The 27,514-nt window shown below is 43.7% G+C and overlaps 1 protein-coding gene across 1 annotated transcript in view; it reads left to right on the top strand.

The window, feature by feature from the left end:
• Mtmr9 (myotubularin related protein 9) overlaps positions 1 to 16,323 on the top strand; it is a 22,228-nt gene extending 5,905 nt beyond the window's left edge. Inside the window, exons 4-10 of the mRNA XM_028758740.1 lie at positions 1,618 to 1,791; positions 4,435 to 4,652; positions 7,675 to 7,836; positions 10,527 to 10,668; positions 11,901 to 12,121; positions 13,192 to 13,343; positions 15,731 to 16,323. Coding sequence (XP_028614573.1) covers positions 1,618 to 1,791; positions 4,435 to 4,652; positions 7,675 to 7,836; positions 10,527 to 10,668; positions 11,901 to 12,121; positions 13,192 to 13,343; positions 15,731 to 15,894 — 1,233 coding nt within the window. The 3' untranslated portion in view covers positions 15,895 to 16,323. The remainder of the gene's footprint in view (positions 1 to 1,617; positions 1,792 to 4,434; positions 4,653 to 7,674; positions 7,837 to 10,526; positions 10,669 to 11,900; positions 12,122 to 13,191; positions 13,344 to 15,730) is intronic.
• Positions 16,324 to 27,514: the final 11,191 nt, after the last annotated feature.

The following is a 27,514-nucleotide window of genomic DNA, read 5'->3' as shown; positions in this document are numbered from 1 at the left end:
GGAGTTCACAGAGCCAGCCAGGGTCTGAGTGGGTCCTGGAGTTCACAAAGCTAGCCAGTGTGTAAGTGGGTACTAAAACCAAGCTACCTCTGCACCAAACATGTCTACAGGGCCCATGATGCAACCAACATTGAGTTAGAAATGCACCCATTCTCCTGAGGAAAGAGTCAAGAGGCACTCAGCCTAAGATGACCCAGATGTCTGAAGGATTCTAAAGCAGTAGTTAAAACTGCTTAAGGAAGTGTGAGAAAGTGACCACAAAGTGGAAACAATACAATAATCAAGTGGGGGCTGCAGAGATGGCTCAGTGGTTAAGAGAGCTTGCTGCTTTTCCAGAGGACCTGAGTTTGGCTCTAGCATCCTCATGGAGCAGCTTGTAACTGCCGGTAACTCCAGCTCTAGTAAGACCCATGGCCTCTTCCAGCCTCCATAGGCACATGCACACATGTACACACAGGCACATGTGCACACGCATACACTCTCTTGAGCCTACATACACCAACTAAACAAAATAAGTAAAAACTTTTGCAAAATGTTTGAAAATAGAAGAAAGTAATTAAAATTTGTATGAATTTGATCATGTAAGTAAAAAAGTTTCTGTGTCACAATTTAACTTAATTTTCTATTAACGTAAGCCAGGGTTGATATGTATGATCAACTTGGATTTATAGGCACATATTAATGTTTGCACATGTCATTTGGGCTTTTAGCTATAAAGTGCAGTTTTACATTTTACATGCAGTTTTCATTTCTACTGTTTGATGATTTCCTGTCATGCACTTCCAGAACATAGGAGCTGACTTAGAAATGATCTTATGACATATAAGGGCTTTCCAGGGGTGTTTCCTCGTTGTCATAAGAAAGATGAGCCTGGCCAGGTGGTGGTGGCGCACACCTTTAATCCCAGCACTTGGGAGGCAGAGGCAGGTGGATTTCTATGTTCGAGGCCAGCCTGGTCTACCGAGTGAGTTCCAGGACAGCCAGAGCTACACAGAGAAACCCTGTCTCGGAAAACGAAAAACAAAAACAAAAAAAAAAAAAAAACAAAAAAAAAAAAGAAAGAAAGATGAGCCTGTCTCACTGCATTCTTCTTTTCTAAATAGCAGGAGGACCAAAGGATTTGTTCTAGCCAATATCTACTCAGTAGAGCATTTTGTAATGAGAATCTATTGGTACTGTGTTAAGGTCACTATAATCCAAGCAGTGCCCAGGAAAAGGCAAATGGGCTGATATTGGCCACCAAAACTGCAGATATACTTGGCATATTTAACTGAGGGTCAAGAACTGTCTTTAAACATTTGCCAGGCTGTCTTGTAAAATGGAGAACTGAGGCTGTGCTGTCTGTGTCATTGTTAAACCGAGAGAGAAGCTTCAAATACAAGAGGTGTATTTGGCACAGGCAAGAAGTTCTAGGAACACTGCTCTCTAGTCTTTCAGAGCTATTGAACCTGGTGTGAAAGGTGAAGTTTTTTTCCTCTACAGGCCTTGAGTATGGGCTAGATGTCCAGATTCACTGCTGAATGGCTTCCCTGGGAATCAGCTCCAAAGACTTTAAATCTTAGATGCTCTATGACACTGATTTGGTTGCTAAACTTTGAAGTGCTATGTGTTTTTCAGACCAGTGAATGGAGACTGAGCTATGTCAATAAGGAATTTTCCATCTGCCCTTCCTACCCACCAACTGTCATTGTGCCCAAGTCCATCGATGACGAAGCACTTCGGAAAGTGGCAGCCTTCCGTCATGGGGGGCGCTTCCCAGTCCTGAGCTATTACCATAAAAAGAATGGCATGGTGAGTATGAGGGGCTGCTCTGCTGGCAGGAGTGGTCTGGGGTGGGCGAGATCCTTTGCTTACGAGTGATCTCTTCTCTATGTGGCTTTCGACTGAAGTCATTAGCCAGATTGTTCCTACTGATACATCCTTCTTGTAAACTATAGGGTGCCAGGAGTGGGGTGTTTCCTGAGGAGGACATCCTAAATTCTTTCAGTACTGTTCAGCTTTAGAAAGATTGGGTTTACCTTCACAGTGTGAAGGAAACTGTGCTTATTTACTGCTTGCTGCAATAGAAAATCTGGGATCCAGTAGGCTGTTCATAGTCTGATGGAGTGGCACCAGTGCTACAGGGTGGAACCTCAGCATGGTTATTATGAACAGGACATGGGAGGAGGGCTAAGCTAGTCTAGGTGAGAGGTCTCTAAGCTAGCAGGCTCTGTGCTTTTTAGTTTTGCATACACTGTCAACTTTACACTTAGAGGAAGGTTGTGCGATTTCTCTGACCTGACCTTGGGCAAGACTTTGTTTCCCATGGGTCTGTGGCAATGGTCTATGACACATGGCCTACTCACATCAACAAGAAACTTCACTCAGGGCTTCCTAGGTTCCTCACAGGGGATGCAGCAGTCTACAGCTTGCCCTGTGTGAGCTTTCCAAATTACTTTCTGCTCTCTCCCCTCCCCTCCTCTTCCCCCTCTTCCTCCCTTTCCCCCCTCTCTTCCTCCTCCCCCCTCAGTGTTTTTGAGACAGGATTTCTATGTTTAGCCCTGGCAGGCATGGAACTCTCTCTGTAGACTAGGCTGGCCTCAGACTCTCAGAGATCCACCTACCTCTGCCTCTTGAGTGCTAGGATTGAAGGTTTGTACTTCCATGTCTTGACCTATCTCCCCTCTTGATTTGCTTCTTATTCTGTTGCCCATATTAAATTAGACAGTTACGGCTATCTTCCACTGCCCTTCCCCGTGGGAATATGAAAGAGAGATCAACGTAACAGAGCGTTAAACGTGTGCTCTTTAGTCAGCAGGCCAGCTGTCCTGGCAGCAGCGGCATCGCTTCTCAGTTTTTATTACAGTGTTTAACAACTGACACTAAATGTAGTTTTGTGTCCTCTGGTGGCATCAATACAACATAATTGCTGTTTATTCTGAGCCAAACAGTAGTGTCTGCCCTGGGTGACAGGCTTCATAAGCTCTTGCAGTCCCAAATAAAAGAAAGGCAGAGGGGATGCATGTAACAGTGCATTGGTGAAGACCTCAGGTGGGTGGGAGCAACAAAGCAAGAAAGCTTGTGTGGGTTTCAGATGTCACAGCTTTAGATTTAGGGTGTACAGAGATCAGAGATTGACAAAACCTAATGGTGCATCCCGCAGGGTTTTCTTTGTGGTCACCAGGCTATTGGGTCAGATCCAGAGATGGGCAACTGCTGTGGAGAAACAAGTTAACGGAGGAAGGACACGCACTGGCTCACAGGTTCCATGTTTCAGTCCCCATCCTCTGCCTCCACTGCTTTGGGCTTGCGGTGAGGTAGCACACCATGGTGGAGGGAGTGTGGGGAGAAAAAGGCTCCTGACCTTAGCAGAGAGAAACAGGAAGAAGGGATCGGACAGGGCTATCCGCTAAACACATCCCTAGATACCTGTTTACTCCATCCAGGCCCACCTCCTAACATTGCCTCTACCTCCCAAAAACTTAATCACAAACTGGCTGCAGGCCAGGTTGAGCTGTTTTCCTGTTTCTGAGTGGTGAGTGCATGTGATGAAGGTTTTCCTGAGACAACTCCAATCCATTCCCGAGAAGAGACTGGTTTAACAGGCACTGATTTCTTGAGAAAGGCTTAGAAAGCAAACCTTTCAAATACATAGATGGTAGTCTTCAGAGACAGGTAGTCTCAGAATAGGAAGAGGATGACAGAGGACAGTAGAGGGTAAATAATAGACAGGCAACTTCAGAACACTGAAGATGATTCCCCACACAAGGACGCATGTTTTTTATTTTGTGTTTCTCTTTGTAATTCTTGCCTGCCAAGATTAGAGGTGAAGGGGAAATTTACACCAAGATTATGTTAGTCTGTCAGATAAAGTGATAGAGATATAAAGGGGGAAAGAACTTGTGGATTTTATCTGATAGGGATATAAAGGGGGAAAGAACTTGTGGATTTTATCTGATAGGGATACAAAGAGAGAAACTTATGGATTTTATCTGATAGGGATATAAAGAGAGAAAGAACTTGTGGATTTTATCTGATAGGAATATAAAGGGGAAAGAACTTAAGGATTTTATCCTGTATCTGAGTGTTGGGGCATGATACTAAGAACCAGAAGGTGGAATTATCAAAGAGAAAGGCATAGACTTCTGGTTGGGGTGGTGAAGGCAGTGGGCAGTTGTTTGGGGTAGAGAAGAATGTATATGCAGTCAGCCGGGTTGGTTTGTTACACAGATGAAACCTCCCTGGGCCAGGAACGGAATTGTGTTAAAGTGCAAGGCTTATCTTTGTTTTTACAGTATTAACTGTTATTAATACATGCAGAGTTTTGTGTATGGCACACTCATCAGAATCCATGACAGAGTGCCACAGATTGTTCTTGAGAGACTCCTGATCCAGCTCCTTCTCAGGAACTTCAGCTAACCGCTACTGAACTGTTACTGCTGTGTGTGCTTCCAGGTGATTATGCGAAGTGGTCAGCCTCTGACTGGCACAAACGGGCGGAGGTGCAAGGAAGATGAGAAGCTGATAAATGCCACCCTCAGGGCAGGAAAGCGTGGCTACCTTATTGACACCAGATCCCTAAATGTGGCCCAGCAAGCAAGAGCCAAAGGAGGTGGCTTTGAGCAGGAGGCTCATTATCCCCAGTGGAGGCGGATTCACAAGTCCATTGAGAGGTAATGAGTCAGGGTGATGGGACTCCCTATAGGCTGATTGGAGAGGGTGATCCCCTGGCTATTCAGAAATCACAGCCACTCTAGGTGATTGAGGGTCTGCAATAGGCCGGACAACTTACTGTGGGCTTCTCTGCCCCATCTGCTTTACTCAGGATTAGTGGACAAAAATGTATGTTTGTCAATGCATACAGCTCTCACCTCATAGAGAATAAGAGTGAGTTTATTCTTCAGCCAAATACAGTGACCCTGGCCCAGAAACACAGATTTGAGTTCCTTCAAAATGACATGTTCCAATGTGGAAGTGACTTTATGAAGTTTTCATAGTGATAGTATGAAAGACATGAAGTAAGGCATTTTCCAGATACATTGATGAGAACATCAGGTAGGTGGGTTACATAAATGGGGGAACCGTTGTCTAGCAGGTCTCAGGTGCTGTCTGATGATGGCATTCTTAGCTTTTATGCCAGTGGTTTGCCAAGTTAATGGATTCCAAGGTTTTACCAGTGGTGGAAAGGTTGGGTCAAACACAAGATGGGCAGCATGGATGGCTCCTAAAGGACACGAGATAACCAAACATAATTGACTGTGAATCTGCAGCATTCCAGTTCCACAGTCACAACGTTCAAATCAGTCAGTCTGTGTCTTTAACATAGGTGTGGCTATTTTCTGCAAACTTGAGTTCACACTGTTGTGCATGATGTGCTGTTTTGATTCAGCTGTAGATTGTGAAATGATAAAGCAACATATCCATCATCTCACCGACTTGTCTTTGACAAGAATGTTTGTGTCTTCTCTGTCAGCAGTTTTCAAGTGGTCCTATAACTGCTGTACCTGTGTTCTGTAGAACCAGCCTCTCAGGTCCATGGCTTACAGCATCCTAAAAGAACAAAGCAGAGGGCCAAGTATCAGTAAATAAAAGTGGTTTTTAAGCTAGAAGAGAAAGAAAAGAAGGTTCCTAATTCCGTCTCTCATGCTATGGCAGTATTGGGACTTTTGGAAAGTCATGAGACAAAAGCCAGAGCTCCGTAGATTTAGTTGTCGGCTCTATAAGTCCGTTCCTGGGAGAGGATGGCGGGACTGCCTCTGTTCTTGGCATGGTGGAGTGTGTTGTCCAGGCCCACATGAGGTTTAGGATTGTCCTTCCTCTCTTTCTGGTGACTGCCGTTACAGTTTTGTAAAGGGTTATATACAGTCTGTAGATTGATTTGGGTAGAACAGTACTCTTCCCATTTTCCCAGGCCGTGAACATGAGATCTCTTTCCACTGATTTGTGTCCACATTAGTTTCTTGAGCATTTTATAGCTCTCAGTGTACAGATCTTTTACAGTCTTGAGTAAGTCACTCCCAAGTACTTTCTTCTTTTTGCTGTTCCCTGAATGAGATTTTCTATTTCTTTTTGCACAGTTCACTGTTAGGATGTAGAAATATGCCTTGCTGGGACTGTGGAGACTGCTCGCGTCACATTGTCACATGTATTGACAGTTTGAGTTGTGTCCTCGTGAGTGAAAGTTGTGGTCCTGGGTGATGTTGCTTTAAATGTGCTGTTGAGTTCCATTTGCTAGTGTTTTGGTGGTTTTTACATCCGTGTTCACCATGGATACTGATTGGCCAGTGATCTTCTCTTGCTTGTCCTTGTCCGGCTTTGATATTGGGCCAGTAGGTAGATTCATAGCACTCTCTCCAGGCTTTTGGAAGACTGGCAGGATTGACATTTAGTTCTTTACGCGTTCAGTGGCCTGTGAAGCCTTCAAGATCTCAGCTTTTCTTTGATTACAGATTCTTGGTTTTCATTACTGATTCAATTTGTTGTGGTTGTTAACTCATTGTGCTGTTCACGTTTTTGTTTCTTCATGATTTGGTCTTGGTTGTTCTCTTCTCTCATTTTCTCATTTTTTAGGGTATTCAGTTTTTTAGGGTACATAATTGCTCATAGAAGTCCACAATTCTTTTTTCTTTTTCCTTTTGAGGCAGGATGCCACTGTATAACCCTGGCTGGCTTGAAACTCACTATATAGACCAGACTAGCCTCAGACTTGCAGAGATCTGCCTGGCCTCATTATTCAGTCCACCTGGCTGGATTGCATAAAGGCTCTGCCATCATGCTACCCCTCTATGCTTTCCACTCCTGAGTTATCACATGCAGGGTCTCCTCCTGCGATGCTTATTAGATTACTTGAATTTGCTGTCTTTTAAATTTTGATTTAGCTAAAGAGTTTTCAATTTTAGCTAACTCACTTTTTGGTGTGTTAGTGTGTGTGTGTGTGTGTGTAGCAATTGAACACAAGGCTTGGGTATATTAAGCAAATGAGCTCCACCCAAGCCTTCATTGAATTGTGTAAGATAAGCAAAAAAACCTTATGTTGAATAAGCACAGATGAGCCTTACTAGATAGCAATCTTTTTAAATTCAGCCCTGAGCTCTTACCGAGTGTCAGCTGTTGCCAGACTGGCAGAACAGATTTGCTATATATAATTATATCTTCCTACATAGAAGGTTTAGAGGTTCAGTCTCTCCTGTTTCCTCCTTGTGTTTCCTCCACCTGCTTGCTTCTCCTTAAAGGAGGGATTTATAGGTTCTTCAGGGGATAGCAGGTGTGTAGGGGGAGAAAGGGGTCTTGGAGCAAAACTGAATAGGATTTGTGCTGGTCGTGGCTATCACTGCTGAGACCTGGATATGTAATCTAGATCATTTAGCAGCTGTAGGATCAGCGGTATAAGTTGCCCCAAGTCTTGGGATCAGATGGTTACAGGGCCTCTGCCCTCTCAGGTAATCCAACTTCAGCTTCGTGGACTGGGCCCTCTCTGTTCAGTCATCAGGAACAGTTTGCCATGAGACACTGAAGCATCTTTGCAGTAGTGCTAAAAGTCACTTTCAATCCTCAGTCTTCAGTTTGCTGCATAGCAGTATAAGTGTTCTGAATTGCTTTGCCACTGAATGCACCGGAGATGGATTTGGGTTTGTTTCCTTTATCATTCTGTTTTATTTGTCTTTCTTTCTGTAACTTTCTTTCTTGTTTTAAAAGATACCATGTTCTTCAGGAGAGCCTAATCAAACTCGTGGAAGCATGTAATGAACAAACCCACAACATGGACCGATGGCTGGGCAAGTTGGAGGCCTCCAACTGGCTGACACACATCAAGGAGATTCTGACCACTGCCTGCCTGGCGGCCCAGTGCATTGACAGGTAGCATGTGCTTGACCTCCCTGGTTGGGACTCAGTGATAACCAGACATCATTCCTATCCAGACGTGTGCATAGAGCGCATTCAGGTCTGTTCTCACTCGTCAGCATCCAGATAACTTTATCAGATACCACATGGTGGGGTCTGCTTACAGTTACTGGTGATGATGTGTGGGTCTGATCTTAACTAGACCATGTCTGTTAAGTGAATGTGATTAATGTCCATGTAGATGCCTCTGATGACACTTTTTTTAAGTACCACAGGTCTACTTTTTGTGTGCAATCCTTAAATTATGAATTTACCATAAGAAAGAATGAAAGGAAGTTTTCTTCACAGTCTCAGTGGATAATACTGTCACATGGTGTTGCTGTTCTCTCTCCTATGCTGGATTTATTCTTCTAAAGCACTTGGTCTGGGTAGTTACTCCCGTCTCAGCTGGGAAATTTTGATGGTGGTTGTGCAGTTTGCCAAGTGATCTCGGAATTCACTCCGTTAAAGGCTCCCAAGGCAGATTCAAGGCAGAAAAACGAGCAGAGGCAGGAGGATGTATAAATTGTTGCAGAAGCATAGAGCTTTTTAAAGAAGGGGATTCCCACTGAAGCCATAGGTAGGTATAAGTTGTATAAGGCTCTTTGAAATGGTAACTTGTTTGTTGCTTCCAAATTAAAGAAATACATTCTTCGTTTTTTTCAAGGCTTGGGAGAAACTGGAGTGGGTTGCTTAAGATCTTATGATAAAAGTTAGTAAAGAGGGGATGGAGAACACAGCTACTGCTGTTTGTTTGGGGGTAGATTGGGAGTTAGCCAGTTAAATGGGCCAAGAAGCCATCAGCTCAGAAGGACACACTGCTGACATGGACATTTTTTTCTCATGTAGCCAAAGTCTACCAAATTACTCCTTATGAGTAGAGAGGCTTTCCCCAGAGTGTCTTATGTATCCCAGCCTAGCCTAGAACTTGCTTTATAGCTCAGGATGACCTTAAATTTCTGATCACCTTTGCTTCCACTTTGGGACTGTCGGAGTACACCACCGTACTGTTTTGAGGATAGAACCCAGGGCATTCTGTGAGCCAGGTAAACACTAGCTGCTCAGCCATGTCTCCAGCCTGGCCTCACCTCCATGGCTGCCTTTCCAGAAGTACTAACAGCACAGTGAGGGGAGGAGAAGCCCAGGAGTGGCTGACTGCCTTCAACTCTCCAAGGGGACCCTTTTCAGATATATTGGGATTTAGACCTCCATTAGAAATTGGCTTTATAACTAATTGCTCAAAATGTAGAAATCAACCTTAAGTTCAGAATAAACAGCACACATAGTTAAGAGATATATATTCAATATGTATGAAAGGCACAAAGTATCTGTTCAAACTCTGTAGCATAATTACTAGATTTTATTCTAACAGTGAGGTTATCTAACCTATGTCTTAGTGTTCCATTGCTGTGAAGAGACACCATGACCACTGCAGCTCTTATAAAGGACACATTTAATTGGGACTGGCTTACATACAGTTCACAGGTTTGGTGCATTATCATCATTCAGGGAGCATGACAGCATGCAGGCAGACATGGTGCAGGCGAAGGAGCTGAGACTTCTACACCTAGATCCACAGGCAGCAAGGGGGAGACTGAGACACACTGTCCAGACTTGAGCTTCTTAGACTTCAAAGCCCTCTCCGAGTGACGTACTTTCTCCAACAAAGACACAGCTACTCCAACAAGGCCACACCTTCTAATAGTGCCATTACCTATGACCAAGCATTCAAATACATAAGTCTATGGGGGCCATTCCTCTTCAAACCACCATAGCCTACCATTGGTGGAGTCTGTTATTTGCATATTAAGAGCTCTAATATAATCCCACAGACAAGTACATCAACCATAGTATCATAAAATGTATAGGACTAAGTAAATTATAATTTAGTTGCTTAATGAAACATTATATATCCATTACTATAGCAGTGCTAAGCATGGCATAAAACTTAATGTTTACAGTAAAAGTGAAAATAGGAAATTGTCTTTCATTATTACTCTATGATATGCATGTACACGGGAAAATAGTTTAGTAGATCCTAAGTAGAAAATAGTTTAGTAGATCTTAAATATGAAATGTCCTTTTTCCAAAAATGTCTTCACTGTGGTTTCAATACAAAGGCTGGAAGAAGGCAGGGTGTGGTCTCTTTAGGATCCTGGGGTCCCAAGCACCTGGTGATTCATGGGCAGTGGTGTTAGCATCAGGCTTTAGAGATGACACTTTTCCCACTTGTTTGTATCAGAGTGTTGTTTAGAACTTGATTCTTGGTTCCATTACAGTTGGTGAAGGCTGATCGGGGAGAGGCTGAGTTCAATGTTGGAAGAATAATTTTAAAGTGTGGCTATAAGTTTGGTGGGAACAGAGTTTGCTCAACCACTAAGGCGGTAAAGGCAAGTACCTGCTGTGACAGGGACTGTCTGTGGTTTTGTAAAGGCTTAGAAGGTCAGTTGGAGAGTGCTGTGAGATTTGTTGGCACAAAAGGATTCTTGCTATATGAAGTTTGAGATTCACTATAGTCTCATGTTTTCCCCAAGGGAAGTCTCCTCTGCCCAGTGTCTCATTTAGACTCCGTATCCTACTGACGGCGCAGCTCAGACTGAAGCACACTCTACTGTGGAAATGCTCTTTAAGGAGTTGCTCATCAGTGCTCTGGGTTTTCCTCTCAGGGAAGGTGCCTCAGTGTTGATTCATGGGACAGAAGGGACTGACTCCACACTGCAGGTGACTTCTCTGGCCCAGATCATCCTGGAACCGAGAAGCAGGACCATCCGAGGCTTTGAGGCCCTGATAGAGAGAGAGTGGCTGCAGGTGAGAACGCTGCTGGAATGGAAGGGACTGCCAGTCACTGGGATCGAACTCTCAGTTATAGTTCTAACATTACGCATGAAATTTTGGTTACTTAAAATTTTTAAGTTGTATGTTTAATTTTCTGAGAGTCAGATAATCTACCTTCACCTAAATAAGAATTTAGACTTACCATTAGCTTCCAGTCTCTCAGTCTCCTATGTTATCTGTTGAACTGGGCCTGCGTACACGTAAGCAGATGCTCCACCACAGAGCGGCAGTCCTGTCCCAGCACCTCTCTGTTTATATGGCCCACACTTGTGCAGGTTGAGCGTCCCTAATGGGAAAATCCCCAGTGCTCCAAAATGCTTGCTCCTGACGGCCTGTGCTTACTGCAGTGGGAACGCAGGTGTGGAAGGAGACTGCACAGAACCACCCTCGGGCTGTGTGGATAAGGCGTGTACTGATAGGCTCAGGTTCCATCCCCAAAATATCTCATGTTGCACACACACTTTTCAGACTATGAAAAACGCTGGAGCCAGAGTACTTCTGGTCCCAGTCAGACAAGGGATCTTCAACTTGTGTTTGTTACCAGTGTGGGAAACAGAAAGACTGTTAAACATAGAAGGTTTTCCATGAGCTGAATCTTGATACAGATAACCAAGCAGGAGGGAGGGTGGGACTGTGATCACGAGACTGGACTTCCACACAGTCTGCCTCTTGTCTGTCCTGCTCCAGCCTACACTTCCTTTAAGATCCAAAGGTCATCACTTTCATGATGTATTTGAGAACAAAGCCTCCATTCACACATGAAGTTGATTCATTTCCTTCATGTCCTGTCATTGTCACTACAGACTCTTATCCTGTTCTTTTCTTTCTCCCTAGGACACACCATTGCCCTGTGATGTTAGTGTAATGCTATATAATGACTGTTAGCAGACACACCTTGGGAGTAGCTGAAATCAAGTCTGAGAATTTTATAAATCCGTCATTACTTAAGCTTTACCTTGCATTTGATGTCTGAAGGACATTTTCAGTCCCCTCGTTCATCCCCTCACTACACAGCTTTGCCAAGGGTTTAGAAATTATCATTTTTTTTTAGTTGCAGAAGTTAGTCATTTTTAACCCCAAAACTCATCCAAGCAGGAACTACATTCGTTGGCTTTATGGTATTCCAGTAAATACAATTGCCCTGTGGTTGTGTGAACTGCTGTTCTTGGGTGTACCATAACGTGGTCATTTCTGTTTTCCACTAGGCTGGTCACCCGTTCCAGCAGCGCTGCGCACAGTCAGCCTACTGCAGCAGCAAGCAGAAGTGGGAGGCCCCCGTGTTTCTTCTCTTCCTGGACTGTGTGTGGCAGATCCTCCGGCAGTTCCCTTGCTCCTTTGAGTTTAATGAGCATTTTCTCATCATGCTCTTTGAGCATGCTTATGCCTCACAGTTCGGAACATTCCTGGGCAACAATGAAAGTGAAAGGTGAGTGAGCTCACACCAGGTCACTTCCTAAAAGACATTGGGATTTGGGTGTGTGTGAATGCCGTTTCTGAGAAGGTAGAATCTGGGCTGGAGAGATGGCTCAGCAGTTAAGAGCATTGGCTGTTCTTCCAAAGTCCTGAGTTCAATTCCCAGCACCCACATGGTGGCTCACAACCATCTGTAATAGGATCTGATGCCCTCTTCTGGTGTGTCTGAAGACAGCTACAATGTACTGATTTGTAGAATAAATAAATCTTTAAAGAAGAAGGAGGAGGAAGAGGAATCTCCAGTTAAATACAAATTAAATCACACAAGGTACAGACACCTTATGAGCCAAGCATGTGCTCGGGGAGAGGGAGCCCCAGGCTTTCTGCTGCTGGATTCAAATTAGTTGACGCACTGTTTAAAAGCTTGAAGCAGGTTAGCCAGTTTCCTGTTAGTGTCTTGATGTATGATCATAGTTTCATATATTTGGGAGACAAGTTATGATATAGCCAGGCATACCCTCCTTCCTCTTCTGTAGTTTAGGTGAATAAGATGCAGAGAAATTAAGTGACTGTCTAGTGAAAAACTGCTAAGCCATCAGAATTGTGGCCTGGGGGCTGGAGGAGGCTCAGCAGTGAAGAGCTCATACAGCTCACATGGAGGACCCACGCTGTGTTGCTAGTACTCACTGGGTAGCTCACAGTGCCCTCTGAGGACAACTGCATCCATGTGATAACGGGTGGACACTCAAAAGTAAGACTTGGGGAATGAATCGTTACAAATATAACCTCAGTACAGGTCTTCTGGCTTCTGGTTTACCTGGGAATTGTCCCTGGGTCCTGAGTGACATTAAACTGTCCCCATTCCCTGAGTGACAGTTCAGCCTAGCCACAGTCACTTACAGAAGGTTTAGGAGCTTCACAGCAGTTGCTTCTGACAGATATTTTCATCCTAAAGCATTTTGTTTTTCTACTAAGAGTCTTATTTTATGTCACATGGGGAGTAGTATAAAACCTGTTAGGATGACCACTTAAGGGTGGTTGTTGGTCATTAATGACTCTAATGGTGATTTTCTTTTTGAGCAGGTGTAAGTTGAAGCTACAGCAGAAAACAATGTCTTTGTGGTCATGGGTCAATCGACCCAATGAGCTGAGTAAATTCACCAATCCGCTCTTTGAAGCCAACAACCTGGTCATCTGGCCTTCTGTAGCTCCACAGAGTCTCCAGCTGTGGGAAGGTAACTCCCCCACTGTGTGCAGAGATTTACATACTCCAAGCTGTGCCCTGAGCTGGCCTGGGGTCACGTGCCACAGTAGTTGGTATTTGAAGATGGCCAGCTGGTGACCCACAGACCTGTGTTTGGGTGTTACTGTTTTCTCAGTGTGGGCATGACAGCTGACTAACATGCCCTAATTAACAGGGATTCTTTGACAGGAGTGGTAGATAGCTGGGACATGAACAAATTCTAAGTTCTTCTGTTTCATTTCTTAAGCATCATTTCAGTTAAATGAGTGTTAAATGGTATCACATAGTCATTCCAGTAGGATCTGTAAGTCAGCACAAAACACCAGTGGCTGCTGCAGGTACCACTGTTCATGTGGAGTAGCATTCATAATGCACTTCTAAGTGTGTTCTGAAACAAGTTCTTACATGTGTAATTTTTCACATGAAGCTAATCTCCTTAAATAGCAAAGTTTGGTTTTTTGTTTTTTGGATTTTTTTAGAAAGACCAGATGTCACATAAAGTATATTAGGTGTTTATTCCACTGACACAGTAGATGTTCCATTCAATTTTGTCATCACTTTGAAGCCAGTGAGTGTGACTTCATGCATGTTTGCACTAAGCACCGTAGATGTAGAAAGGCTGTTGTTTGGGAAGTTCTCCTAGATTAGTGTGAATGTCTATCGGCAGCTTCTCATGTGTGGTGCTCTTGGGGTAGCTCGTGTATAGAAAGTGATTTCCCCATCATGTGGTGCTGTTTCTGTCTGGACTGCCTCTTGTTCCTTTTGGCATCCCCCTCTAGGTGCCTCCCTCCTTAGAGTACAGGGAAACTAAATCCTTTTATCAGTATCTAGGTTCCCTGAGCAGGCGCCTGTGGTTTAAATCTGTGATGAGGCAGAACCTCTCTGCTTACTCTTTGGATTGTTGTAGAAGGCCACAGGTCACAGAATAAGTAATTTCCTAAATGAGAGATTGCCACTTTGCTTCCTTTGTAAAGATCTTGGGGCTGGTGAAGTAGCTCAGTGACAATTTGAGTTCTGTCCCCAGGACTCATTTGGTGGAAGTAGAGACCCTACTAGGTCTGGCAGCTTGTTCTCTGACTTATACACACATGTATATGTACACATGAACACACGCACACATCATCTGAATAAAATGTAATAAAAATTTTCAGTTTCTGAGGTAGTTTACTTAAAAGCCACTGTCATACTGAATCACTGAAATGAGAGGCCAGCTGTTGGAGACAAATGCCCAATCCAGAGTGGGGCTCTAGAGATGAAGTGGTGGAGGAAACACAACTGTTGTGTGCTTACATCCTAGGAGGCACTCACAGTGACTTCTAATTGAAGAATAGTTGACAGTGTAGTTGTGGAATAGAAACAACATGAGCCAGATTTCTCTAAGCATTTGGCCTTCATGTCTGTGAAGTTCACATGCACAGACAGAACCAGTCATGGATTGGAAATTTCAAAAAGTTTGTTCTGTGTCTCATTAACATTCTCTAAGCAGCACAGAACCATGAGTGTTTACAGTGTCCACACTGAGTAGGACAGACATCCTGAGATGCTTGTGTGCATAGGTTAGAAGCAAACACCCTGTCATTTGATGTAAAAGATTCAGCATCTAAGAATGTGATACCCAGGAGTGATTCTGGAACCAGTTATCTGAGATGACAAGTACCCTTCAGTCCACAGTGAGCCAGTGGCTGTTGTCTGAGGAGAGGAGCAGTTACCTGTGGAGCTGGACGATGACTAATGGTGTAGAGTGATGTGAGTTACGCATGGTGAGGTGTGAGTAACAGCCTGTGCCTCTGATGCCACCACCACCATCACTATCCCAGTGAGAATGGTTTCACTCATGCAGGCAATCTCACAGACAAGTAGAAGTCTGCAGTTTTAAAATGGGTGACTTAGGTTATGAAGGTGAAGACTTCGTGGCACTGTAAGTTACCAGCTTATTTTCATGAGCATATAAAAGCAGTGTTTCCAGTTGTAACCTGTAAACACCTATCTCTATGACAACTGCAGTTCTTTGCTACTGTGTGGATTCTTTCAGTAACTGAAGAATCTGTGTAGAGAATCATGAAGCACAGGATGAGCCAGGTGTGGTGGTGCATGCCTGGAATCCTAGCTGCTTCGAGGCTTAGACAAGAGGATCACAAGTTTCAGGCTAGCGTGGCCCATTTAGTGAGACCTGTTTCTCAAAATCAGGAAGGGTCATCATTCCATAGTAGAGCATTTGTCTGTCATGTGTAAGGTCCTGGGTTCAGTCTCTAGTGCTGCAAAACAAAAATCTAAACAAATACATGAGTTGTGGGAAACTGTACAGTAGTGTGTGGGGTTACCAGGGACACAGTACTTACCTGAACATCCTACTCCTGTTTTCATTCCCGGATTCTTCAGGAATCTTCCTACGCTGGAGCAGATCTTCTAAGTACCTGGATGAAGCATATGAGGAGATGGTTAACATCATTGAATATAACAAGGAGTTACAAGCCAAGGTCAATGTCCTGAGAAGGCAGTTGGCTGAATTGGAAACAGAGGATGGGCTACCAGAGAGTCCTTGAAAGATCTCCTACCTGTCCTGAGAACTGTCTAGGCCTGAGTCCGTCTCTCCCTCTGTTTGCCCTTCAGTTCATGTACACAGTAGCCTTGAACTTGGCTGTAGGTGTGGGATCCCTGTATTGGTATGGCCTTCTAAGCACTTCGAGGTAGAAGTCACTAACACACAAATATGGCCTGTTAGGCCCTTCACTTTAGGAGCAGGAGGTGCTGTCACCTCACTAAATGTATGACACCTATGTCCTATGCTGCTCTCCATCACCAGTTTCTGAACAGTGGTCCAGACTAGTTAAGAATCATCTACAATATGGGCCAGGCTTGCATTCAAGTATAGAGGTGGAAATGGTTGAGAAGCCAGAATTGTATGTTTAACATGTCATCTTACCCCTATCCTCCACTCCCAGCTATAAAATGATCATTTTTTTTCAAAAACAGTTTTGGACTAAAAAAGCCTGTTTTGTCAAGGAGGAAAATCAGAATAGTTATTTGTGATAAATCTTAGTACAAGGGCAACAGGTGTGGTCCTCTGATAACTTCATTAAGAAAAGATCAATTTGCAAATAGACACTAAAAGTGTGTGCCCTAGGGAACTGAAGTAGGAGTTCCTTACTGGTAGCCATGTGCTACCATTGCATAGGCTTTTTGGGTTTCTGATCATACATACAGAATGTACTCTGAGCGATGAGTGTGAGTGAAGCCATAACTTGAATAGAATTCACTTTTTAGAACTATACAGCACAGGCAGCATCTGTGAGCTTCTTATGTCGGAGTTCTTACTGCACTGGTTGGTATTTACCTCCATATGACGTATTGTACTTTTAAATGTTTTAAGAGTTGGCTTGTGCCACAACTAGACTTTGATGCAGTGCGGGCATTTGTAAACCCATCCTGTATTAGGCAGACAGGATTGCACTGGAGTTGGAAGCTAGGACAGTGACACAGCTGCTTGAGACCTTGCTGTGTCAGAAGCAGGGGTGCAGTGGTGCAGACAGCTCTGAGTGCTGCACCCTTGCATGCCTGTGGCTTGCTACTTTCCAGCTGCCTGTCTCATGGCAGTTGACAACTGCTTGCTATTGCAAATGCTGTCATTTCTAGAAGAGAACACTTGCAGAGTAAGTTTTAAAGCCATGTCAACTCCATCTCTATGTAATCATTTCCCTGACCTCTCTTTGAGTTGTATATCAAGGTGAATATAGAACCACTGCAGGTGTCACCTCTCTAACCCCAGCACTTGGAAGGCTGAGGCAGGAGGATTTAAGTTTGAGGCCATCCTGAGCTATGATATATAGTGGGTTCCTGGCTAGCCTACCTACAGAGTGAGGCTAAGACTCCAGCAGGGTGTGTGGGCCCAAGCACTGCTGAAGCACTGCTTCCCATCACCAGTCACCCTGCCTCCTCTTCCTTCCTCCTTCCTTCCACCTTGGCAGAGGTCAGGCATCAATCAGCAGTCCCGATTCCGCTCGTGGGTTTGCCCACTGCCACCTCTAAGCTCGGCTCTACTCTTGACCTACTCTTTGGCTTATTGAGGAGTGGAACACACACAAGGCTGTCTTTCTGAAGGCCTGTTTTTGTGAATTTTGAAGAAGAAATTGCCTGGCTTTCTTGGGGCTGCTCAGTCACTAGCCCTGTCACTGTCATTGCCCTACAGGTTTTCTCCTTTTTTTTTTTTTTTTTTTTTTTTTGTCTCAGCCATGTGTAAAGAGTCCTCAACTTCTCAGCTGATCTATAAGAAAAACCATCTAGAGATTTTTTTTTCCTTTGTAATTTTTAAAAAGTGATTCCCACTGTTGTGGACCAGCCTTAAGGCTTCTGTGCACAGAGATGTGGGGAATGTATTATGTTTGGTCAGGGAGAGCTTTGCTGCACCCCCATTGTGCCTGTTTTCTTTATGAACCTTCCCTGTGCATTCCTGAGTCATGACTCCTGTATTCCAGTACCTTTGCCATTTTCTGTTTCCCATGAAAACAGTCATCACTGTTTTTGACAAGCTTGCATTTAGTATTGATTTATAGAGATTATCTAAATATCAGCTTTAAAAGCAAACCTTGGTATCATTCCATTTTTCAAGGGTCATTTAATATAACAAACACTACAGTTTCCTAAATTCAAGAACTCGATTAAACACAGGTGTTATCACTGAGTTGGAGTTTTATGGCGTGACACTGTCTGTATCCTTCCTTTAGATGCAATGAATAAATACAGCAGTTTCACTCAGGAAACCGGGTCAGTGTGATGCTGAGTTGCCTGAATGACCATGGCTCTGAAACCTCTGGTGAAGACGGAGGGACAATTCATGAGCAAGTGAGGCTGTGTAAGACCCAGTGATTACGTGGTCCCACAGGTCCCCTCTCACCCACAGCCTCTGCTTACATCTGAGGGGGATATCACAGTGTAGGCCACAGACTCTGTGGGAAAGTCTCAGAGGCCATGGCCCTCCTTTATCAGCAGTGCAAGGATGATTGGGCTTAAGTCCATAACTTTTTGAAAATCAGAAAACCAGAGTTACTTGATCATCTAAGAAACCTGAAAATTCTTTGTTGGTAAGACTTTACAGTGAATAATAAAATTCAAATGGTCTTAACACACATTTATTTTAAGGAAAAATTATAATGTCAAAAGACAAAAATTTAGTGTAATCTTTTCACCAGATATGGAAGATGGTAGCAGATAGTCACCTGAAAATTCTATATGCAGGGTCTGAAACTCTTTGAATTTGAAGTCTGACACAGTTGGGTCTTACTGCTGCATTTCATTTTTGAGAAATGAGGTTTAGTGGAATTTTATCCTTTAATTTGAGCAGGATTTGGTGTATGTTAATGAAATCAGAATCACATAAAAGATTTGACCAGAATTTAATCTCCCAGTGTGAAAACTGGGGCAGAGTGTTTATCCACATCTCAATTCTTAGAGTGACCACTGGGAAGGGTCTGGTTTGGGGTGGAGTCATTGTCACGGTTAGGCTTGCTTATGGGATTTCATATGAAGCTGAGGCCTTGAGGCTTGTCCACACAGATGCTAGTGACAGCTGCATGAGGGCAGTGAACACTCTAGTCCCAGCCCCTACCTGATTCTGGAAGCTTTGACCTTCACCAACAGATGATGTCTTTGGGCACATCTGGTACAGATTATAGAAGAGATTCTCATTGTATTTCAAGATGGCTTCCTTGCAAAGTTGGCCCAAAGACAGCGCTCGATCCAGAGCTGTGGCATCCATCATCTCAACAGAGAATCTGAAGAGACTGGTTTCTCCATTTGTATTTATTGGCAGATGGTACAGTGTGCAAAATGTCCTTTCTACTATAAGTTTCCAAATTTTTATTCTAATAAATTTGGTTCTGCTTTCACTCTGTCTCATAATCCACTGTCCACAGCAGCTGTTTCCTTTGCTCAGCCATCCCAGAGGAAACTCAAGATTGTAGGACTAGGTTGTAAACTTCTGAACAATTCTCTTAAGATGAACAGCCTTGCAGAAGTGCAAAGTTTGCATGTAGTGAGCAGGCGGAGCTCCCTGTAGGTACTGAATTGTCCTCATGGAGGGAGCCAGCTGTGAGAGCCTTTCTCTTTAGCCTCCTGCAAGTCAAGGGTTGACTGTGACTTGTGATAAGGTGGCATTGTGCAGCACTGCCCGCCGCTGTTGTGTTGAGACATTGGCTCCACTTTAAACTGCAAGACTCGGGGAAGGTGGGGTATTCCCACAAGCGTACCTAAAACCTGTTGCTTAGTCCTTAGAGATTTACTAGAGTTACATTAAAAATAATTGTACTTGCACAACTTAATTTAGAGAAAGAATGTGTATTTCTTCAATAGCTGAGCATAAGGATTGCATCCCATATTTGAATGTGGCTCTTTGGATGGAAGTGCACTATCATTCGTGTCTTAAACAATAAAGTTGCACTGTGTGGCAAAACGTGCATGAAATGTATGCTTTGCTGAAGCTTGAGAATGCTGTACAGAACAGTTTTTATATTGTATGTCTCTCTTTGCACGTTTGTATGCACACATAAACTCTTAGGGAAACTTCTAAGTGTTTGAAAGTCTGCACAACATTTTACCTGTAGTAACATTTCTACCTGTAGTGTTCAGTTAGTAATGAGTTGATTTATGTCATGTAACTGGAGCCAGTCCCCCTGATTTGATTTGTCACTTGGTATATGACATTGAGAAACAGCCTCTTGAGTGTGGTACTGTTTGCTGCATAGTATTTTTGTGTCATGTTCTCCCTCTGCCTCAGAGGACTGTTATGTAGATGCTGGTGTTAAATTTCTTGATAGTAGTAATAAAACTAGAATGGATTCAAATGTTGCTGTATGGAATCTGATTTTACCATCTCTGAAAAATTTGTGAGGGCTTTTGGTTCTGTTTCAGTTGAAATTGCTGTATTCCTATTGTTATTGCTATTGTTATTGCTATTATTATTATCATCATTATTTTATATGGCTGTTTTGCCTGCATGTGTGTCTGTGTACTACATCCATACAGTTTCTAAGGAGGCTAGAGAGAGCATGAGAGCCCCTGGGACTTGAGGTACAAACAATTATGAGCTGCCATGTGGGTGCTGAGATATGAACCCAGGTGTCTGGAAGAGTAGGCAGTGCTTCGTTAATGCTGAGCCATTACTCCATATACGTTTTAAAATTTAAGATTGTTAATCTATGTTAAGGAGTTTATTATCACTAGACATGGCCTTTGGAGAATGCTCACAGGAGACGTACAGGGTGAAATAAAAGGTACTAGAAAATAGCTTGAATGTGGGTGAGCAAATGTTTGTCTTCGATAGGAATATGTGAGTGAGTACAAAAGGATTGCAGTTTGGATTGTAACTCCACATGCTTGTAAGAATGTACACATGCCCAACATTTAATCTGTGTTATGAAGAAAGCTTGGGCACTCATGAGGAAGGATGAAGAACTGAGGACCTCGGGATGGAGCTTCCATGCTATTTCTAAACTATTAGAACATTAATTCAAGGGCTGGAGAGATGGCTCAGAGGTTAAGAGCGCTGACTGCTCTTCCAGAGGTCCTGAGTTCAAATCCCAGCAACCACATGGTGGCTCACAACCATCTGTAATGGGATCCGATGCCCTCTTCTGGTGTGTCTGAAAACAGCTACAGTGTACTCCTATACATAAAATAAATAAGTCTTTTAAAATAAAAAGAACATTAATTCAAGTTATATATATATTTTTATAGCTCCAGGTTACTGTGTTCATTTGTTTCCTATTGCTGTGATAGACTGCACTGACAAAAACAAACTTAAGGCAGAGAGAGTTTATAATCACAGTTCAAGGAATAGTCCACAGTCCATCATGATGAGGAGGCCAGGGCAGCTGGAGCTTGAACAGCTGGTCACATCGCATCCACATCCGGGAAGCACAGAGGCTCTGCCACTTACTCCTTGCCTGTCTTCTCCATCTGTGCAGTCAGGAAGCACACTGACGCCCCTGCACACATGCTCTTGGAATGATCCTGTCCACATTTAACTTCTCTGTCTGTGCAGTCAGGATGCACACTGACGCCCCTGCACACATGCTCTTGGAATGATCCTGTCCACAATTAAGATGGGTCTTCTCACATCAATTAATAACCAAAATAGTATCCACAGACAGTCTTCCAGGCTGGCTCATCTAGGAGATTCCTCACGGGTGTGGCCAGAGGTTTACTCTCTAGCTGATTTCAGATGATCCTTGATCATCAGTTACCGTGCTGACTAGTCTTACGTCAACTTGACACAAGCTAGCGTTATCTGAAAGGAAGGAACCTCAATTGAGAAAATGCCTCTATAAGATCTCACTGTAGGGTATTTTCTTAATGATTGATGGGGGAGGACCCAGTCCATTGTGGATGGTCCCATCTTTGGGCTGGTAGTCCTGGGTTCTACAAGAAAGCAGACTGAGCAAGCCAGTAAGCAGTACCTCTCCATCGTTTGTGCATCAGCTCCTGTCTTCAGGTTCCTGTCTTGTTTGAGTTCCTATCCTGTCTTCCCTTGATGATGAACAGTGATATGGAAGTATAAGCCAAATAAATCCTTTTCTCTCCAACTTGGTTTTTGGTTATTGCAGCAATAAAAACCCTAAGCCATATTAATTCTCATTGTAGTCAGAAAATACAGAATACAATAAAAAATGAGAAGGAAATAAAAGCATATCCTATGAAAATGAAACAAAACACCCAACATCTCAACATGGAAAACAGCAGTAAGAGAGGAAATGGTAGAAAAAAAAAATCACAAAATACTCTGAAAACACATTGCAGGTAGGACTCTTCCCTGATTAGCAATTTAAGCGTAGGCTTTCTGGCAGCCAGTCGCTGGCATTCCCTGGCTTATAGACACATTGGCTGATCTTTGCTTTAACCAGAGCCGAGGGGAAAACCTCTGTGTTTCTGTGTCCCAGTACCCATCTTTCCCATTCTTATTTTGTTAAGTTCCACACTAATGTCTTTATCTTAGCTACACCCAGCCCTTGGTATCTAAGGGGGACTTGTTTCCGTACTCCTGGCTGAGACCAAATCCCTGTGTATACTCTGTGTCTGAGGGTTTCACATATGGTGATTAAACTAACCATGAATTGAAAGTATTTGACAAAAAAAAAAGTATTTGACAGTAAATTGTGTTTGTACTGAATGTGACATTCCCTAAATAGTCACATTGATATTTTATTGTTTATATTTTATATTTTATTAAGCACTATAAATTTAGAGAAAATCTAACATTCAAAGGAGGATGTAAGTTAGTGGTATGCAAACATGCCATTTCATATAAAGGATTGAGCGGTCAAGCATTTAAGCAGCCAAGCCAGCCTTAGGGGTGGCTTCAAAGTCCCCCATGAATACTGATGAATGAATACTCAGGGTACTCTGGAGAATGAGAAAGATTACGACATTGCCTCCCACAGCTATGGAGCTGAAGTCCCCAAACCTGCATGTTGGAAATGTGGGAGAGCAAGGGGTTTAGTTCTAGGTGGAGTGTGTGTGGGCCTGAGGACCAGGTGGTCTAAGTTCCAGTTTAAGTCCGCTGTGGTTTGTCCCCCAAATTTGTGGGCTAGAAGCTTGGTCCTCAGTATGGTGGGACCTTTAACCCTGCTCTAGTACTATACAAGGTCAGGCATTAAGCCCTTGGAAGGGATCAGTACTGGTCCTGAAGACCAGGTGAGTTTTCCAAGAGCTGGTTCTTAGGAAGCAAGACCACACAGCAAGTTTGGTTTCTTGCATAAAGTGATTCCTTGGCTGCTTCTCTTCTGGGTTGTGTTTCAGCCACCAATGCCATCTGAAGCTGATGCTGGTGCCAGGCACTTGAATCTTTAAAGTGGATTAAATGAACCTCTCTCTCTCTCTCTCTCTCTCTCTCTCTCCCTTCAAAATAAAATATTCATTCTCCAGTATTTTGTTATAGCAACAGAAAAATGGACTAATAGTTTGAATCCAAAGGCAGAAGAAGATCTGTTTCTCGGCTCAGTGACTGCCAGGCAGAGCCAGTGAATTTCAGATCAAAAATTCCTTCCCATTCTCATTTCTCTTTTATCCCCTATAACACTATGTTCATTTTTCATTCCTTGGAAGCCCACCCCACCCCACTACACCCCCATTCCTTTTTGTGGTACAGCATGCACGTGTTGCTCATTGCTTTTTAACTGCATATGTGGATCTGAAACAAACTGGAGCTAGATATTTTAATGCACTGTTAGGAATAGTTATAAACACTCAGGAAAGAGAAACATCCTTCAGTACACCAGCTGAAGACTGGAGGAGAATTTGTTCATGTTTTTGAAACAGGGCTGTACTGTGTAACCCTGACTGGTCTTGAATTCACAGAGATCTCCCAGTTTCTGCCTCCTTAGTGCTAGAATTAAAGATGTGAGCCATTATACTGTTTGTTGTTGTTCTTGGCTGTTGTTTTTATTTGTTTGTTCATTTGTTTTAAGACAGGGTGTGGTGGTTTGAATAAGAATGGCCTCATAGTGCGCTCTCTCTCTCTCTCTCTCTCTCTCTCTCTCTCTCTCTCTCTCTCTCTCTCTTTCTCTCTCTCTCTCTCCCTCTCTCTCTCTCTCTTTTCTCTTCCCTGCCTTTGGATCCCCTTCCCCCAAACTTGGACTGCCTGGTTAAGCCTTAGTGGAAGAGAAAGTGCCTAGACCTGCTGGGACTAGATGCCCCAGGGTGGGGTGGTACCCAAGGGCGGTTCCCCTTCTCTGGACAAAAGAAGAGGGAGCAATGGAGGGAGAGATTTGTAAGGGTGGGACTAGGAAGAGAGAAGGGAGAGGGTTATGACTGGGATGCAAAGTGAATAAAAAAGAAAAAAAGAAAGGGAGGGAGGGAGGGAAGGAAGGAAGGAAGGCTCCCATAGGCTTATGTATTTAAACTCAGAGCTTATGTATTTAGACATCAGGGCCTGACACTACTTGAAAGGATCATTAAGATTAGGAGGTGTGGCTCTATTGCAGGAAGTGTGTCACTGGGGTGGGCTTTGAGGTTTTAAGAGACCATGCCCCTCCCTGCCGCCACTCACTTTGTTTATGGATCAGGATATAGACTTCTTACTACTTTTCCAGCACCAGGTCTGCCTGTGTGCTATCATACTCCCCACATGATGAGAATGGACTAACCTCTGTAGCGTTAAGTAAGTCCCCAGTTCAGTTCTTTATAAGAATTGCCTTGGTCATGGTGTCTATTCACAACAATAGAACAGTGACCAAGACTCAGAGTCTCAGCTTAGGCTGACCTTGAACTTCCAATGTAACTTGAAATGACCTTTAACATCTGACTCCTCTCTCTCCATCTCCCTAGTGCTAGAATTAAGGGCATGTGCCACCACCATGAGTTTTGTGCATGCTAGGTGAGCACTGTGCCAGCTGAGCCACACTCCCAGTCCATGCTGCTTTGGATCAGTGTGGACTAGAGGATGCTTATCCATGTTTTAATTGTCTGGGTTTGTGCTGAAAGCCAAAGCCTGAACCCTAGCAGTGACAGACTCTACCCCCACTGCCTTAGTGGTTTACTGCTGTGAACAGACACCATGACCAAGGCAACTCTTATAAGGACAACATTTAATTGGGGCTGTTTTACAGGTTCAGAGGTTCAGTACAGTATCATTAAGGTGGGAACATGGCAGCATCCAGGCAGGCATGGTGCAGGAGGAGCTGAGAGTTCTACATCTTCATCTGAAGGCTGCTAGTGGAAGACTGGCTTCCAGGCAGCTAGGATGAGGGTAGGATGAGGGTCTTAAAGCGCATGCCCATGGTGGCACACCTACTCCAACAAGGCCACACCTTCTAATATTGCCACTCCCTGGGCTGAGCATATACAAACCATCACACCCACTGTCTGTAAGCTGGGCTCACAGAGGCTTACTTTGCTGACCAAAAAGCACAGGATACAAGGCAGGGACAGACTTGGAGAGCCAGTCTGGCACCAAAGCCTGTGGCTCTGAAGCCAGGAAGCCACCAGCAGGGTGCTCCCAATATGGCTCTCTCACAGTCTTTTAGTCACCAGTCAGGATTCAGACCTAGTAGGCATTTCTGCACATGGACAACCAACCCTTATCACTTCAGGGATGTTGGAAGAGACCTTACAGCTATGGGGCCCATGGACCTTTCAGGTCTTGTTACAGGGCAGATTCCTCAACTTTGTTTTGGACCTGATACTTGCTCTGGGATCACACTGTTCATATCAAGCCCCTACTACTTAGAAACCTCTTGATTACTGGAGCTTTTGGGCCTGTACCCCAGAAAAGCTAGGCATGGCCACATACTCTCAATATACTTACCAAAGAGACAGATAATAGTGAATAGCAGAGAGAGAAAGAGAGAGAGAGAGAGACAGAAAGAGAGAGAGAGAGAGAGACAGAGAGAGACAGAGACAGAGACAGAGAGAGACAGAGACAGAGACAGAGAGTTATTCAACATGACCACACTGGGAAGAGGAACACATGTGAGATCATGCTGACACAGAAAACACAGCTCTCAAAATGGGGAGGAAGTTCCTTCTGGAGCCAGATGTAAAATCCATGGACCGGAAACACAATCAGGTGACCCTGAATGTCATATTCTAACATGGCAACAGTTTCATGAAGTTTTTATAACAAAATCATAAATTTTAGACTTAAAACAATTAAATCATTTTATGTATATGGATGTTTTGCAGTGTGTATGTCTGTGTATTACGGTATACCAGGTGGCCCTAGGGGCTAGAAGAAGGTGTAGGATCCCCTGGAACTGGAGTTACAGATGATTCTTAGCCACCGTGTCAGTGCTGGGAATCAATAAAGATCCCATGGAAGAACAGCTGGTGCTCTTAACCACTGAGCCATTTCTCCAGCTCAAATTAAGACATTTTAAAATACATGGATGGAAACATCAGATCAGCCATAGCAGTGAAGACAGGAAGTAGCTATTACAGCCCTCGGACATTATCTGAAGCATTCTTATTTGGATTTGTCCTTGTTGCTTCTATTACTGTGATGAACCCCATGACCAAACGCTACTTGGGGGAAAAAAAAAAAGATTAGTTACATTTTACAGCTCATAGTTAGTGGTTCTCAACCTTCCTAATACTGTAACCCTTTAATACAGTTCCTTGTGTTATGGACCCCCAACAATAAAATTAGTTTGTTGCTACTTCATAATTGTAATTTTGCTACTGTTACGCATCCTAATGTAAATATCTGATATCTAGGATATCTGATATTTGACACACACACACCCCAAAGAGTCTACAGGTTGAGAACCTCTGTTACAGTCCATCATGAAGGGAAGCCAGTAGAGGAACTGAAACAGAGACCATGGTAGAACGTGCTGCTTATTGGCTTGCTCCCCTTGGCTTGCTTGGCCTTCTTTCTTACACAACTCAAGCCTACCTGCCTAGGGGTGCCGTGTACACAGTGGGCCGGGTCCTGCCACATCAGTCATTAATCAAGCAAATGCCCCACAGACTTACCTACAGGCCAATCTGATGGAGGCAATTTCTCAATCGAGGTTCCTTCTTCCCCAGTAAGTCTAGCTTGTGTCTTGTTGACGAAAAATTAACCAGCACAGGGTTGTTGGAAGCTAGGGGTCTTGTTTGTACATTCCCAAAGGATTTACCTAATAGTCACAAGGACGTTAGGTCAAACAAAGGGGTGGGCAATAAATGGCTATCTAGAGGCTAAGATAGGTGGAGATAGTTTTGGCTCCCAACCTGTAATAGTTTGGCTTCCCACTATCAGTTAATAAGTCAATCAGCCTTGGGAAATGTTTAACATTGGTGCTGCCAACCTGTCTCCCTCCAACCCTTCCCGGGAAACTTAACTTCAGGCCCCTAAGTCCAACTTCCAGGTAGTGGCTTGAGAGAGAATTCAGTGATAAAGATGTTTGACAATCTGGGTTCAATCTCTGAGGCCCTGGCAAATTGTCTACCAACCTCCACAGGCACGCTGTGGCTCAGGTCTACCTCACCTCCTGTAATTAGATGTGAAATATTTTTGCTCGAGCAGGACTAAAATATTGGACTGCCAAAGGAGATACACTCACACCGGGCCTTTTGCAGCTCCAGATCAGGTCGGGTGCGCTGGAATCTGGCTTGAGGCTGCCACTCAGAATTTCTAAGACCTTCCTTCTGAGATGCTGCCCTATCCTGCTTAGTCCTTGCCTTGAAAGC

This window comes from Grammomys surdaster, unplaced genomic scaffold, assembly GCF_004785775.1.
Source record: "Grammomys surdaster isolate TR1022 unplaced genomic scaffold, NIH_TR_1.0 126219, whole genome shotgun sequence".
NCBI lineage: Eukaryota > Metazoa > Chordata > Mammalia > Rodentia > Muridae > Grammomys > Grammomys surdaster.
Note: the sequence above shows the minus strand (reverse complement) of the source record. Positions and strands in the feature narration are given on the sequence as shown.